Source organism: Chiloscyllium plagiosum, chromosome 45 (assembly GCF_004010195.1).
Source record: "Chiloscyllium plagiosum isolate BGI_BamShark_2017 chromosome 45, ASM401019v2, whole genome shotgun sequence".
In the NCBI taxonomy this organism is placed as follows: Eukaryota; Metazoa; Chordata; class Chondrichthyes; order Orectolobiformes; family Hemiscylliidae; genus Chiloscyllium; species Chiloscyllium plagiosum.
In genome coordinates, this window is record NC_057754.1 from 12,512,315 (window position 1) to 12,529,577 (window position 17,263).

General features: G+C 44.0%; 1 protein-coding gene across 2 annotated transcripts in view; it reads right to left on the reverse strand.

The window, feature by feature from the left end:
- LOC122543966 (zinc finger protein 418-like) overlaps positions 1-17,263 on the reverse strand; it is a 96,389-nt gene that overhangs the window by 5,912 nt on the left and 73,214 nt on the right. The window contains exon 4 of one of the 2 annotated variants that reach the window (XM_043682971.1): positions 1,054-2,210. The exons of the other annotated variant lie outside the window; for it this stretch is intronic. Coding sequence (XP_043538906.1) covers positions 2,115-2,210 — 96 coding nt within the window. The 3' untranslated portion in view covers positions 1,054-2,114. Of the gene's footprint in view, positions 1-1,053; positions 2,211-17,263 lie in introns of those variants that run through there. 2 annotated transcript variants of the gene reach the window in all.

Below are 17,263 nucleotides of genomic sequence, written 5' to 3' on the forward strand. Positions count from 1 at the left end.
AGGGGAGTTCTGATTGAAGCTTGCAGAATATTGATTGGCCTGGAACGAGTGGACAGTGGAAAGATGTTTCTATTGGCAGGAGAGATGATGACCTAAGGGCACAGCCAAAGAACAGAGATTAGGAGAAACGTCTTCAAACAGAGATTGGTGAATCTGTGGAACTGATTGCCACAAAAGGCTATGGAGGTCAGGTCATGGAGATAAATGCTTGATTGTCATGGGGATCAAAGATTATGGAGAGAAAGCAGGAAAGTAGGGTTGTAAAACCATCAGATGGAAGTGAGGACTGCAATTGCTGAAGATTAGAGTCGAGAGTATGGTGCTGGAATAACACAACAGGTCAGGCAGCATCCGAGGAGCAGGAGATGGCTTTTCAGACAAATGCCCTTCATCAGGAATGAGGAGGTGGAGAGATAAAGGGCGTGGGACTGGGGGTGAGGTAGCTGAGAGCACGTTGGTTGATGGAGATGGGGATAATGGTGATAAGTCAGAGCGGAGAATGGGGCAGATATTTGGGAAAGAAGATGGACAGGTAGGACAGGTCATGAGGACAGGGCCAAATTGGAAGATTGGATCTGAGATAAAGTGGGGGGAGGTAAAATGAAGAAACTGGCAAAAAGATCCCCATGGTATCAATGTGGATTTCACCAGTTTCCTCATTTCCCTTCCACCCACCTTATCCCAGATCCAAACTTCCAATTTGGCCACCCTAATGACTTACCTACCTGTCTATCTTCTTTCCCTTCTATCTGCTCCATCGACCCCTCTGACCTATCACTATTATTCCCACCTCCATCCATGTAGCACACTCACAGCTACCTTCCACCAAGGCCCTTCGGCCCAACAATTCCACACCAACGTTCCGAAGTACAACCCACCCAGACCCATTCCCCTACATTCATCCCTGACTAATGCACCTAACACTATGGGCAATTTGGCATGGTCAATTCACCTAACCTGCTCATCTTTGGACTGTGGGAGGAAACCGGAGCACCCAGAGGAAACCCACACAGACATGGGGAGAATGTGCAAACTCCACACGGGCAGGTGCCTGAGGCGGGAATTGAATGCGGGTCCCTGGTGCTGTGAGGTAAGCAGTGCTAACCACTGAGCCACTATTCCACCCATTAAAGGAGAGTCATTGTGATTAATTGATCCGGAGTGATCTGTCTAACTGGATAACCAGGAAAACTGGTCGGCAGCACTCACAGTGACCCTGGCTCCACTAGGCCCCAGTCACCCTCACAAACCATCATTGTCCTTCCCTTTAACTGATGTCTGCTCTGTTCTTGTTTTAAACCAATTGCACGTCAGGTAATTGCTGCTGATATTGCTGATGTGGAACTGCAGCAGGCAGGGAAGTTGTTCTGACTGGTCCATGGAATCATACTGCTGCCAAAGATCAAGTAGAATTTCGTATTGATTACTGTAAATGGTAACTATTAACAGGTGATTGCATTATAAGCACTGAATCATAATGACTAGGCTACCAGGAAAGATCTATGTTTATATCACTTTTGGCACTGTCTGATTCGGCTTTGCATTCTCCCATCTTTTTGCACATGATCCCCTCACCTCTGTTTAGTTACGTCTTGGTTTTCATACACAGACTATCCAATCATCTATTACATTGCAGTTTCTAATGCATGAGACTCTTTCTCTCTCAGATTGCACTCTACTGGCTCTGCATCTCAGTGCTTCGAGAAAAAACCTATCTCCAATGAATAAAAAAAAGAGCCAAAAGCTGTGTCATTAAGAAACAATGGAAATGCTCCGCCTTTATACCTGATAGGATTCACCACTTTCACCGCTGTGGTACAGGTTGGATTCCTGGTCAGGGAATCTGGATTTATTCTTACTGACAGTGATAACAGCAAAATCCCCGAGAATATTCAGAGTTCCCCTGAAAGAAGGGGAAGGTGCCTTTACTGTCTCTGCTCAGTTGGACAATGTACCCTTCATTGCACTCTGATTCCGCTTGCCAAAGTGTTTCTAAGATCTACAAAGCTGGTGACTGTGTTTTGTTGTTTTGTTTCCTTGCCATTCTCCAAAGCCACAGTGATTGGATCGGTAGGCTTTGGAAATGTAAAGGTACCCATGAGCAGCGTGAGGGACTACTTTAGCTTCCTATCGTCTGACAGCTCTGGGAGATTGACTCTGATGCTCTCGGGGACATTTACTGATGTGACACAGTGAAAAGATTCTCGAACCTGCAGACAAAAAAAAGAACAAAGAACAAAGAAAATTACAGCACAGGATCAGGCCCTTCGGCCCTCCAAGCCTGCACCAATCTAGATCCTCTATCTAAACCTGTCACCTATTTTAGAATTTAGAACATAGAACAATGCAGCATAGAACAGGCCCTTCAGCCCTCGATGTTGCGCCAATCTGTGAACTATTCTCAGCTCGTCCCCCTACACTATCCCAAAAAAATCCATGTGCTTATCTAAGTATTGTTTAAATCTCCCTAATTTGGCTGAGTTGACTACATTAGCAGGTAGGGCATTCCATCTCTGACATCTGTCTTAAATCTATCACCCCTCAATTTCCAGTTATGCCCCTTCGCACATGCTGATGTCATCATCCTAGGAAAAAGACTTTCACTGTCCACCCTATCTAATCGTCTGATCATTGTGTATGTCTCGAACAAATCCCCTCTTAACCTTTTTCTTGCCAATGAGAACAGGTTCAAGTCTCTCAGCCTTCCCTCATAAGACCTTCCCTCCAGATCAGGCAACATCCTGGTAAATCTCCTCTGCCCTTATTCCAATGCTTCCACATCCTTCCCGAAATATGGGGACTAGAACTGTACACAATATTCCAAGTGCGGCTGCACCAGCGTTTGTATAGTTGCAGCATGATATTATGGCTCCAGAACTCAATCCGTCCCCTGTCGTATATTTTCTAAGGGTCTGTATCCCTTTGCTCCCTGCCCATTCACGCATCTGTCTAGTTACATCTTATCGACACTATCATGCCCATCCCTGCCACGTCCACTGGCAATGAGTTCCAGTTACCCACCACCCTCTGCATAAAGAACTTTCCATGCATCTCTCCCCTCAACTTTTCCCCTCTCACTATGAACTCATGACACATAGTAATTGAGACCTCAATCCTGGGCAAAAAAATGTTTCTTACTATCCTGTCTGTCTATAACTCTGATGATTTTGTAAACCTCAATCAGGTACACCCCCCCAAAAAAAACCTCTGTCTTTCTAATGAAGACAATTCTAAACTACTCAACCTTTCCTCATAGCTACTGCCCTCAATACCAGGCAACATCCTAATGAACACGCTCTGCACCCTTTCAAATGCATCCACATCCTTTTGGTAATGTGGCGACTAGAACTGTACAAAGTATTCCAAATGTGGCTGAACCAATGTCCTATACAACTGAAACATTACCTGCCAACCCTTGTAACTCAATACCCTGTTCAAATAAGGAAAGCATGCCGTATACTTTCTTGACCACTCTATTGACCTGCGTTGCCACTTTGATGGAACAATGGACCTGAACGCCCAGATTTCTCTGCACATCAATTTTCCCCAGGACTTTTCCATCTACATGATATTTCACTCTCGAATTGGATCTTCCAAAATGCATGACCTCGCATTTTACCAGATTGTACTCTATCTGCCATTTCTCTGCCCAAATCTCCAACCTACATATTTTTTCTACTGTATTGTCTGACAGTCCCCTTCACTATCTAATGCTTCATCGATTTTAGTATCATCTGCAAACTTGCTAATAGACCAGCTATAGTTTCCTCCAAATCATTTACATATATCACAAACCACAGTGGTCCCAACACAGAACACCCACTGGTCACAGGTCTCCATTTGTGAAGCTCTCTTCCACTACTACTCTCTGTCTCCTGTTGCCCAGTCAGTTCGGTATTGCTAGTACACCGATGCAACTTCACCTTCTCCATCAGCCTACCCTGGGGAATCTTATCAAACGCCTTACTAAAGCCCATGCATATGATATCTCCAACCCTTCACTGATCAATCAACTTTGTCACTTTCTTAAAGAATTCTATTAATTTTGAAAGATTTGACCTTCCCTGCACAAAGCCATGATGCCTATCACTGATAAGCCCTTTTCTTCCAAATGGGAATAGACCCGATCCCTCATATCATGTCCAGCAGCTTCCCTACCACTGACATCACTCACCTGTGTGTAAATACCTGCATTATCCCTGCTACTCTTCTTAAATAAGAGGATAACATTACCAATCTTCCAGTCCTCTGGGACTTCACCCATGTTCAAGGATGTTGCAAAGATAAGGCACCAGCTATTTCTTCTCTTGCGTCCCTCAGGAAGCAGGGATCAATCCCATCTGAACCTGGGGACTTGTCCATCTTAATGCCTTTTAGAATGTCCAACACTCCCCACCCCCAAATACTTGACCTGGAGGATTCAGACATCTATTCCTAACCTCAATATCCAACATGACCCTCACCTCAGTGAATAATGATGCAAAGAACTCATTGAAAATCTCACCCATTTTCTCTGACTCCTCTTTTGTCCTTGAGTGGGTCAATCCTTTCTCTAGTTACTCTCTTGCTCCTTATATATGAATAAAATGTTTTGGGATTTTCCTTAACCTTGACTTATAAAGATATATCATGACCCTTTTTAGCCCTCTTAATTTCTCAGTTTAGATTTGTGCTACATTCCCAATATTCTTACAAAGCTTCTTCTGTATTCAGTCATCTACACCTTACAAATGTGTCTTTTTTGCTCTTAGCTCGTCTCACAATTTCACCTGTCCTCCATGGTTCCCTAATCTTGCCATTTATATCCCTCATTTTCACAGGAATGTATCTCTCCTGATGGGTGACATGGTGGCTCAGTGGTTAGCACTGCTGCCTCACAGCACCAGGGGTGCTGGGTTCGAATTCCACTTGTCTGTGTGGAGTTTGCACATTCTCCCTGTGTCTGCGTGAGTTTCCTCCTGGTGCTCTGGTTTCCTCCCTCAATCCAAAGATGTGTAGGTCAGGTGAATTGGCCATGTTAAATTGCCCACAGTGTTAGGTGCGTTAGTCAGGAGTAAATGTAGGGGAATGGGCTTGGGTGGTTTCTCTTCAGAGGGGTGGTGTGGACTTGGGCTGAAGGGTCTGATTCCACAATGTAGAGAATCTAATCTAATCCCCTGAATGCTCACCAACCTTTCTTTAAAAGCCTATCACATATCAAATGTGGCTTTACCTTGAAACAGCTGCTCCCAATCTACATTCCCCAGCTTCTGCCGAAGTTTGGTATAGTTTGTCTTCCCCCAATTTAGCGTTCTTTATGACCTCTCTCGTCATTGTCTATGAGTGTTCTAAAACTTATGGAATTGTGATCAGTATTCCCAAAGCCCCTGCTGAAACTTCAACAACTGGCCGGGCTCATTGCCCAGCACCAGGTCCAGTATAGTGCTTTCTGGAGTTGCACTATTTACATACTACTCTAGAAAACACTCCTGGATTTGTTTTACAAATTCTTCTCCATCCAGTCTCTAACACTAAGTGAATCCCAGTGAATGTTGGGAAAATTAAAATCTCCTTTCACCACTACCCTATTGCTCCTATGACTTTCAATAATCTGTTCACATGTTTGTACCTCTATCTCATGCTCGCTTTTGGGAAGCCTATAGTGCTGGCATAACCTTTCTATTTCTGAGCTCTGCCCAAATTGCCTCACTGCTCAAGTCGTCTACAGTGCACTCTTCAGCATAACTGTGATATATTCTTTTACCGGTAATGCAACTCCTGCACACTTTTTACTTCCTTCTCTATCGCACCTGAAACATTGATATTCTGGGATATTCGTCAATCTTGCCCTTTCCTCAACCTGGTCCCAGTAATAGCAATAACATCATACTCCCAGGTGCTAATCCAGCTTCTAAGTTCATCTGTCCTACTTACTACATTTCTTGTGTTAAAACAAATACACCTCAGGCCACCAGTCCCATTGCATTCATCATCTGCTCCTTCCATGATCAGGATATCAAACGTCATCTCGACTTCACGACAATTGCGGAAATGAATTTGGATGGATAAAGAAGTTGTGAAGCACTCAAGCCAAGCAAGAGCCAAACATGTTGTTCCCCTGGCTCTGTGTATAACTAACAGTCTGAAGATGCAGAGTTCTGAAGTTTACATGGACATGCGCAACAATTGGAACATTCACAAGGTTAACAACCAGCAAAGATAATCACTGTCACTGCTTCATTTCAAAATTCCCCACTTTATGAAGCAGTGTATTTCACTGGAAATGGAAACACATTTGTTCTCAGATACTTGCGTCAGGATTGTCTCATATTCTGCTCGAACTTTCCATCACTTCACTCACAGTCACTGCACTATTTCATGAGCCACTCCAGTGAAATGTACTTTCATACTTTGAGACATGGTCTCTTCGAGTCAACACCCTGAACAAATTCAGTGAGAAACCTCTGGTGGTTTCTTGCACAGGATCTAAAATCAGCGAATTGAACAATGCCTTTATTGGTGCTGCCCTTCACCGCAGCTTAGAGCCTCAAAACAAGCCCCTGTTAGCATCAGCCTGTTCAGTACCTTTCTGCAGCACATCTGATTATCACAGATTATCACAGCTCTGCTTTCTTCACATTGAAACCCAGGGCAATAATATGAAGTGTTTGGAAACTTGGAGAGTGAAACATTGCTGCTGAATACGGTGATGACGCAAACAACAGGCACAAGAGTGTGCACAAGAGTGTGCACAAGTCAGGTTACCAGGGTTTCTGTCAGCATCACTGGGAGTCCACGTTTGCACCACCGAGACCTGGATACATTTCCCGGTCAGGAAATGAAGATTCATTTATCTCCTTATGAATTATCTGAAATTACAGACTGATCCACCAGAATCACTCCAGTGATTGTTTGCATCCATCAGTGGCAGCAGATACACAGGGAAACTATCACCACAAATCCCCTCTAAGAATCTCACCATTCTGAGTTGGAAATCTTTCGCTATTCTTTCAGTGTCGCTGGGTCTAGATCCTGAAACTCTAGAGTAACTGACCACCTCTATCCCTGGGATAATTAGGGATGGGCAGTTAATCTTATCACTATAAGTAACATCCATATCCCAGGAATCCATTTCTAAAAGTTGCAGTTTCTATCCGAACAACTGCAATCCATTGGAAATAAGTTGAGAAGCGGAGATAGGAGTGAAATGAATGTGAAAATCAATTATGATTGGGTGGCATGAGGCAGGAAGTGAGTGAGGAGCTGGTAGTGCAAGGTTCAGTATCAGTGTTAATGGGGCAGCCTTTACTGCCCACTGTTTAACTGACTCATGCATCAGTCCTGACCAAATCATAGAGTCATAGAGATGTACAGCATGGAATCACACCCTTCGGTCCAACGCATCCATATCTCAACCCAATCTAGTCCCACCTGCCAGCACCCGGCCCATATCCCTCCAGACCCTTCCTATTCATATACCCATCCAAATGCCTCTTAAATGTTGCAATTGTACCAGCCTCCACCACATCCTCTGGCAGCTCATTCCATACACATACCACACTCTGCGTGAAAAAGTTGCCCCTTAGGTCTCTTTTATATTTTTCCCCTCTCACCCTAAACCTATACCCTCTAGTTCTGGACTCCCCAACCCCAGGGAATAGACTTTGCCTATTTATCCTATCCATGCCCCTCATAATTTTGTAAACCTCTATAAGGTCACCTCTCAGCGCTCCGATGCTCCCGGGAAAACAACCCCAGCCTGTTCAGCCTCTCCCTGTAGCTCAGATCCTCCAACCCTGGCAACATCCTTGTAAATCTTTTCTGAACCCTTTCAAGTTTCACAACATCTTTCCGATAGGAAGGAGACCAGAATTGCACGCAATATTCCAACAGTGTGAGGTTCCCTCTGGGCATATTAACGCACCCTCTTTATCCTGTCAGTTTTAATGGTTGAAAATCTCAGATTGAAATCAATGCAAGAAGAGATTGTGTCTTTCTGTGCATTTTTAGTGCAGTGACTTTATGTGGTGTATGTGCCTGTCTAGTCAACATGAAATGTTGAGTTCACATCCTGGTGGTGCCTGTCTCTTACATCCAGTGCTCACCATTTCAACTTCTTGGAAATGCTGTGTTCTTGATTCAGAATCACAAATGAGGTAGCTCAGCATGCTTTTTATGTTTGACCTCAGTCTGTTGTCATTTGGTGTCACATCCCTCCCCCAACCCATGTCGCCTGCATTGGCCCCTTCAGTGAATGTTGTTTCTTACTAAGCATTGATTCAACCTGGAGCTTCTTTCCACTGTTTCACAAGCACTTCTTCTCATCCTCTTTTGTTCTCACTCCTTCATTCCAGGTTTGTTGGGAATGAGGAGGTGAGGCAGAAGACACTACTGACTTACCGGGGAATGTTGTGGTAATGGCAGGCACCACAAGCTGATCACCCTCATTCTCTGCTGTCACCATTCGTTCATTTTACACCAACAGCAAATACATCATTATAATCCTAAGACTGTGGTGGATTTTGTTTTCTGATGCACTATGAATTCTAATTAGAATTCTAAAGGCTCATAATGTTTGGAGGGAATGAATGTCTCCTTACCTCAGGCCTAAGTGACATATACATTATCCGGAGAATGTGAGCCCAGTTCCACACACTCCAGCCAGGGGCAGAGAAAACCTCTCAGCAGCTCCACTTATTGACTGTCTCCGAACGTCAGACTTTTCAAAGAGCTAAAATGGGAAATAAGGGGCATGGACAGACAGAGAGTGGGAGACTGTGAAAGAGGGGGAGGTGGATACACAGAGACAAACAGACACAAATAGGGACACATATTGAGGTAGACAATGAAAGAGCCAATTCTCCATTCAACATGGTCGCTAACTGACAGAAAGGAAAAGAAATAGATAACTAGTTAAGCACAGCTATTCACTGGCTCAGGGCGATGGAAACAGCATTGGAGCCGATAACGTCCTTTTCATAGAATCATAGTCATAAAGATGTACAACATGGAAACAGATCCTTTGGTCCAATTCGTCCATGCCGACCAGATATCCCAACCCAATCTAGTCCCACATGGCAGCACTTGGCCCATATCCCTCCAAACCCTTCGTATTCATATACTCATGCCTTTTAAATGTTGCAATTGTACTAGCTTCCACCACTTCCGTTGGCAGTTCATTCCATACATATATGACCCTCTGTGTGAAAAATGTTGTCCCTTATGTGTCCTTTCTATCTTTCTCCCCTCGCCCTAAACCTATGCCCTCTAGTTCTGGACTGCAACACCCCAGGGAAAAGACTTTGACTGTTTATTCTGTCCATGCCCCTCATGATTTTAGAAACATCTACAAGGCCACCCCTCAGCCTTCGACGCTCCATGGAAAACAGCCCTACCTATTCAACCACTCCCTATAGCTCAAATTCTCCAATCCTGGCAATATCCTTGTAAATCTTTTCTGAACCCTTTCAAGTTTCACAACATCTTTCTGATAGGAAGGAGACCAGAATTGCATGCAAAATTCCAAAAGTAGCCTAACCAATCTCCTGTAGAGTCACAACATGACCTCCCAACTCCTGTACTCAATACTCTGACCAATAAAGGAAAGCATACCAAATGCCTTCTTCACTATCCTATCTACCTGCGACTCCACTTTCAAGGAGCTATGAACCTGCACTCTAAGGTCTCTTTGTTCAGCAACACTCCCTAGGACTTTACCATTAAGTGTATAAGTCCTGCTAAGATTTGCTTTCCCAAAATGCAGTAACTCGCATTTATCTGAATTAAACTCCATTTGCCACTTCTCAGCCCATTGGCCCATCTGATCAAGATCCCGTTGCAATCTAAGGCAACCTTCTTTGCTGTCCACTACACCTCCAATTTGGTGTCATCAGCAAACTTACTAACTCTATCTCTTATGGTCACATTCAAAGCGTTTATATAAATGATGAAAAGTATGGACCCAGCACCCATTCTTGTGGCACTCCACTGGTCACAGGCCTCCAGTCTGAAAAACAACCCTCCATCACCACCTTCTACCTTTGAGCCAGTTCTGTATACAAATGGCGAATTCTCCCTGTATTCTATGAGGTCTAATCTAGCTCACCAGTCTCCCATGGGAAACCTTCAATCAATTTTGTGAGACATGGTTTCCCACACACAAAGCCATGTTGACTATCCCTAATCAGTCCTTGCCTTTCCAAGTACATGTACATCCTGTCACGCAGGATTCCCTCCAACAACTTGCCCATCACTGACGTCAGGTTTACTGGTCTATTGTTCCCTGGCCTGTCCTTACCACCTTTCATAAATGGTACCACGTTAGCCAACCTCCAGTCTTCTGGCACCTCACCTGTGACTATCGGTGATACAACTATCTCAGTAAGAGACCCAGCAATCATTTCCCTAGCTTCCCACAGAGTTCTAGGGTACACCTGATCAGGTCCTGGGGATTTATCCACTTTTATTCATTTCAAGACATGCAGCACTTTCTCCTCTGTAGTATGAACGGTTTTCAAGATGTCACCACCTATTTCCCTGCATTCTAAATCTTCCATGTCTTTTTCCACATAAATACTGATGCAAAGTATTTGCTTAGTATCTGCCCCATCTCCTGCGGCTCCACACAAAGGCTGATCTTTAAGGGGCCTTATTCTCTCCCTAGTTACCCTTTTGTTCTTTGGATTCTCCTGAACTCTACTTGTCAAAGCTATCTCATGTTCCCTTTTTACCCTCCTGATTTCCATCCGAAGTATACTCCTACTCCCTTTCTACTCTTCTAAGGATTCACTTGATCTACCCTGTGAATAGATCTGACATATGCTTCCTTCTTTTTCTGAACCAAACCCTTAATTTCTTGAGTCATTCAGCATTCCCTATACCTACCAGCCTTTTTTTTAACACCCTAACAAGAATATACTTTCTCTGAATTCTTGTTATCCCATTTCTGAAGGCTTCCCATTTTCCAGCCGTCCCTTTACCTGTGAACATCTGCCCCCAATCAGCTTTTGAAAGTTCCTGCCTTATACTGTCAAAATTGGCCTTTCTCCAATTTAGAACTTCAACTTTTAAATATAGTCTATTCTGTTCCATCACTATTTCAAACCTAATAGAATTATAGTCGGTGGCCCAAAAGTGCTCCCCCAATGACACCTCAGTCACCTGCCCTGCCTTATTTCCCAAGAGTAGATCAGGTTTTGCACCTTCTATAGTAGGTACATCGACATACTGAATCAGAAATTTTTGTATACACTTAATGAATTCCTCTCCATCTAAACTCTTAACATTATGGCAATCCCAAAATTTCTTTGGCAATTAAAATCCCTTACCATAACCACCCTATTATGCTTACAGATAACTGACTTCTCCTTACAAATTTGTTTCTCAATTTCCCTCTGTCTCTTAGGGATGGGGGGGGGGGGTCTATAATATAATCTCAATATGGTGTTTATCCCTTTATTTCTCAGTTCCACCAAGATTACTTCCCTGGATGTATTTCCGGGAATATCCTCCCTAAGTACAGCTGTAATGCAATCCCTTATCAAAAACATCATTCCCCCTCCTCTCTTGCCTCCTTTCTGTCCTTTCTGTAGCATTTGTATCCTGGAATATTAAGCTGCAGGTCCTGTTCATCCGTGAGCCACATTTCGGGATTTGTTATGATATCCCAGTCCTATATTCCTAACCAGGCCCTGAGTTCATCTGCCTTCCCTGTGAGGCCACTTGCATTTAACTAGTTTAATTTTTCAGTCCTACCTTGTTCTCTGCTTTGTCTCTGCCTGCCCTGCCTGTTTTGACGTGCCTTTGTTCTCAACTGTACCAATCTCAGATTGAAATCTGTCCTCTCGCAACTCACCTTCCCCCACCACCACTCCCTGCACCTTACAAGTTTAAATCCTGCTGAGCAGCTCTAGCAAATCTCCCTGCCACTATAGAACATAGAACATAGAAAAGCACAGCACACACAGCACGATGTTGTGCCGAGATTTAATCCTAATGTAAAATATAGTAACTTAACCTACACACCCCTCAACTCATTGCGATCCATGTGCATGTCCAGCAGTCGCTTAAATGACCCCAATGACTCTGCTTCCACCACCACAGCTGGGACACATTCCATGCATTCACAACTCTCTGCGTAAAGAACCTACCTCTGACGTCTCCTTTATACGTTCCTCCTAATATCTTCAAACTATGATTCCTCGTACGAGTCAATCCTGTCCCTCAGGAAAAGTCTCTGGCTATTGACTCTATCTATTCCTCTCATTATTTTGTACACCTTGATCAGTCTCCTCTCTTCCTCCTTCTCTCGAGAGAAAAAAGTCCGAGCTTATTCAACCTTTCTTCAAAAGGTAAGCCCTCCAGTCCAGACAGCATCCTCGTAAACCTTCTTTGCACCCTCTCTAAAGCCCCTGTGTCTATCATAGAGTAGGGTGACCTGAACTGGACACAATATTCCAAGTGTGGTCTCACCAGGGACTTGTAGACCTGTAGCAAAACCTCGCGGCCTTAAGCTTGATCCCCCGTTAATGAAAACCAAAACACCATATGCTTTCTTAACGGGCGGCACGGTGACACAGTGGTGCCTCACAGCGCCAGGGACCCGGGTTGAATTCCCGCTTCAGACAACTGACTGTTTGGAGTTTGCACATTCGCCCCATGTCTGCGTGGGTTTCCTCCGGGTGCTCCGGTTTCCTCCCACAATCCAAAAATGCGCAGGTTAGGTGAATTGGCCATGCTAAATTGCCCGTAGTGTTAGGTGAAGGGGTAAATGTAGGGGAATAGGTCTGGGTGGGTTGCGCTTCGGCGGGTCGGTGTGGACTTGTTGAGCCGAAGGGCCTGTTTCCACACTGTAAGTAATCTAATCTAATCTAAATTGCCCGTAGTGTTAGGTGAAGGGATAAACGTAGGGGAATGTGTCTGGGTGGGTTGCGCTTTGGCGGGTCGGTGTGGACTTGTTGGACTGAAGGGCCTGTTTCCACACTGTAAGTAATCTAATCTTTACAACCCTATACACTTGGGTGGCAACTTTGAGGGATCTATGTACTTGCACACCCAGATCCCTCTGTTCCTCCACACTGCCTAGAATCCTGTCTTTAATCCAATATTCAACATTCAAGTTCGACCTTCCAAAATGCATCACTTCGCATTTATCCAGGTTGAACTCCATCTGCCATTTCTCAGCCCAGCTCTGCATCCTGTCTATGTTGCACTGCAGCCTGTAGTAGCCCTCTATACTATTGATGACACCTCCAACCTTTACGTCATCTGCAAATTTACTAACCCATCCCTCAACCTCCTCATCCAACTCATTTATAAAAATTACAAAGAGTAGAGGCCCAAGAACAGAGCCCTGCGGGACCCCACTCAACACTGACCTCGAAGTAGAATACTTCCAATCTACAACCACTCTCTGCTTTCTGTCAGCCAGCCAATTCTGAATCCAGATACCCAAATCTCCCTGTATCCCATACTTCCTGACTTTAGGAATGACCTACCATGGGAAACCTTATCAAATGCCTTGCTGAAGTCCAAATACACCACATACACTGCTTGACCTTTGTCAACCTGTCTTGATACCTCCTCAAAGAACTCAATAAGATTTGTGAGGCATGACCTGCCCTTCACCAAGCCTTTAATCACACTATGCTTTGCAAATAGCCATAAATCCTATCCCTCAGAATTCTTTTCAAAACTTTGTTGACCACAGACGTAAGACTGACTGGTCTGTAATTGCCAGGGATTTCCCTATTACCCTTCTTGAAAAGAGGAACAACATTCACCTCCTTCCAATTCTCCGGTACGACTCCTGTGAAGAGTGAGGAGGCAAATATTCTCGCCAGCCACTTAGCAACCTCCTTTCTCACTTCCCGGAGCAGCGTAGACTTATCAATCTTAGTGTTTTCCAAACTTTCTAGCACACCAGCTTCATCAATCTTGATCTGGTCAAGACTGTATCCCAGCTCCTCTAAGTTTTCATTTACAATAAGTTCCCTTTCCTTGGTGAAAACCGAAGCAAAAAAACTAATTTAGGGCTTCCCCTATCTGCTCAGACTCCACGCACAAGTTCCCTCCGCTATCCCTGATCATCCCTACCTTCTCCCTGATCATTCTCTTATTCCTCACGTATGAGTAAAATGCCTTTGGGTTCTCCCGAATCCATCTTGCCAAGCCTTCTTCGGGCCCCTTCTGGCTCTCCTCAGCCTAATTCTGAGCTCCTTTCTAGCTAGTCTGTAATCCTCTAAAACTGTGCTAATCCTTGCTTACTCCACCTTACGTAAGCTGCCTTCTTCCTTTTGACGATAAGTTCCTCTGTTCTCGTCATCCAAGGTTCCTTAATCTTACCCCTTCTTACTTGTCTCAGAGGAACAATTTTGTGCATCACTCATAACAACTGCTCCTTAAATAGTCTCCACATGTCTGCTGTATATTAGTCCCCTTCCAATTTAGGTTAAAAATCACACAACACCAGGTTGTAGTCCAACAGGTTTTATTGGAAGCACACGAGAACAATCACCTGATGAAGGAGCGGCACTCCAAAAGCTAGTGTGCTTCTAATTAAACCTGTTGGACTATAACCTGATGTTGTGTGATTTTTAACTTTGTACACCCCAGTCCAACACCAGCATCTCCAAATCATCCAATTTAGGTGCAATCCGTCCTTCTTGTGCAGGTCACAAAACAGCTTCGCCTGATCCAAAAATGTGAATCCTTCTCCTGTACACCAGCTCCTCAGCCATGTATTCATCTGCACTATCCTTCTATTCCTGCCCTCACTGGTTTGTAGCACTGGGATTAATCCAGATGACTACTCTCGAGGACCTCCTTTTTAAATTCCTGCCTAACTCACAGAATCGCAACTTTTTCCATTCCTATGTCATTGGTTCCAATGTGTACAATGACCTCCTGCTGGCCCCCCTCCCCCTTGAGAACATTCTGCACCCTCTCTGAGACATCCTTGATCCTGGTATCAGGGAAGCAACACACCATTCTGAATTTTTGCTGCTGGCCACAGAAACATCTGTCTGTACCTCAGACTAGAGAGTCCCTGAACACAATCGATTGCTTGGAACCCGACGTACCTCTCATTACATTAGAGCCAATCTCAATACCAGGAACTTGGCTGTTCATGCTACATTCCCCTGAGAATCCATCACTCCCTACATTTTCCAAAACACCATATTTGTTTGAAATGGGTAGAGCCACAGAAGGCTCCTGCCCTACTGCCTCTTTCTCTTACCTTTCCTGGAGTTAACCCATTTATGTGACTACATCTGAGACTTCCCCCCCCTTCCCATAACTGCCATCCATCACATCCCCTTGCTCTTATAAATTCCTCATTGCCTCTCACTGTCTCTCCAACCAATCCATTCGATCTGATAGGATTCGCAACTAATGGCATTTATTGCACATATAATCCTCAGCAACCCATAAACTCTCCCTAAACTCCCACATCCGACAAGAAGAGCATATCATTGCTTCTTTCAATCTACAGAGCCAGAAAATATTCCTTTACAAAACACTGCTCCAGATTAAATTAATACTTCTTGCATATATTGTAAGTTTAATCAAGAAACATAACTCAGTAGAACATATAATCAAGTGAGAACCCACTCTACTCACTAATGCAGACTTATTTTAAGGTTGCACTTAAAATCCACATATCTGCTTCTGTGCTGTGATCGCTCCCATACAGGTTCCTCCAAGATCAGTTGTGAAGTTCACTGTTATTTTAATTTTCCCAGACGCACTCTGATGTCCAGTGATACATGAATTCAACAGCAAAGGCAGTAACGGCTAAGTTAGCAATGTGGGTTTCTTTCTCTCTCTGTCCTGCACTGACCCGACCATGTGCTCCCTTTGTCTGTTCTTCTCCCTTTTAAAAGTGCTGTTGTTTTGACTTTTTTTCTCTCCAACGTTCCAAAACAATGCAACAGAATATAAGACAGTAATTGCTGCTCCTGGAATTCGAGGAAATCACCTCCAACACCTAAAATGCCTCAAAAAAAGAGCAGCTGTTACATCCTCCATCTTGGATTACCCAGAATCCTTTTTTTAAATTTGTACAGTTGACATTTATAACTAATGAGAGCTTTTGATCAATATGTTGACTGGGCAGATAAAACTGATCATTTACCTGGCATTATAATTTAAAAGTGTATAACAAACCAGGCAATCTGAACCATGAACTATATTTCTCTCCACAGATGCTGCCAGGCCTGCTGAGCATCTTAGTGAATTCCTGTCTTTGTTTCAGATTTCCAGCACCCTTGGTTCTTTGCTTTATGTTAAGCTGTAACATGTTTGGCACAAAATTGGTCAATTGCCAGATCCACACCTCATTCCCTGCTTTAGGAATACTGTCACCATCATAAATGAGCAAGGCATAACTCGCATTCCCTGACCAGGAACAGAACCCGGGCCATGGCAGTGGAAGTGCCAGACAATAAGCACAAGACTCCCAGAGAAGGTGATCATTGTTGCTGAATAAAATGTTTCTCCCTGTCTTTGACATTTCTCAACATGAAAAAAGTCAATTTGGTCCAACGTGCCGTGCCATGTCATCAAATATTCGTCTATGCTAGTCCCAGCTTCCATCAGTTCATCCATAACCTTGTGTGTTCTGATGCTTCCAGAGCAAATAAGAATGAGATTCTCCCTGTGACCTTAAATGATACAACAATGGGACTAAAGTTTGACATTGTCTCACTGTGTTCTCACTCCCTTGAGGAACTCATCCTCATTTTCATCCACATAGGGAGACACACAGGCATATGCCCTGAGAAAGACAGAAGCCTCAGGATTATATCCACTCTACAGTGTAAAGAATGCAAGGGCATTCTTAAGAAGGGGATCAGGAAGGCAAAGAGAGGAAATGAGATAAGCTTGGCAAATAAGCTTAAGGATAATCCATAGAGATTCAGAAAATCCAGGGAAATTTGCTAGCTCTGCTTGGGAGGATTTAAACTAGTCGGTGGAAGGGTGGGACCCAGGGAGATAGTGAGGAAAGAGATCGATCTGAGACAGGTACAGCTGAGAACAGAAGTGAGTCAAACAGTCAGGGCAGGCAGGGACGAGGTAGGACTAATAATAAAACTGCATTTATTTCAATGCAAGGGGCCTAACAGGGAAGGCAGATGAACTCAGGGCATGGTTAGGAACATAGGACTGGGATATCATAGAAATTACAGAAACATGGCTCAGGGATGGGCAGGACTGGCAGCTTAATGTTCCAGGATACAAATGCTACAGGAAGGAGAGAAAGGGAGGCAAGAGAGGAGGGGGA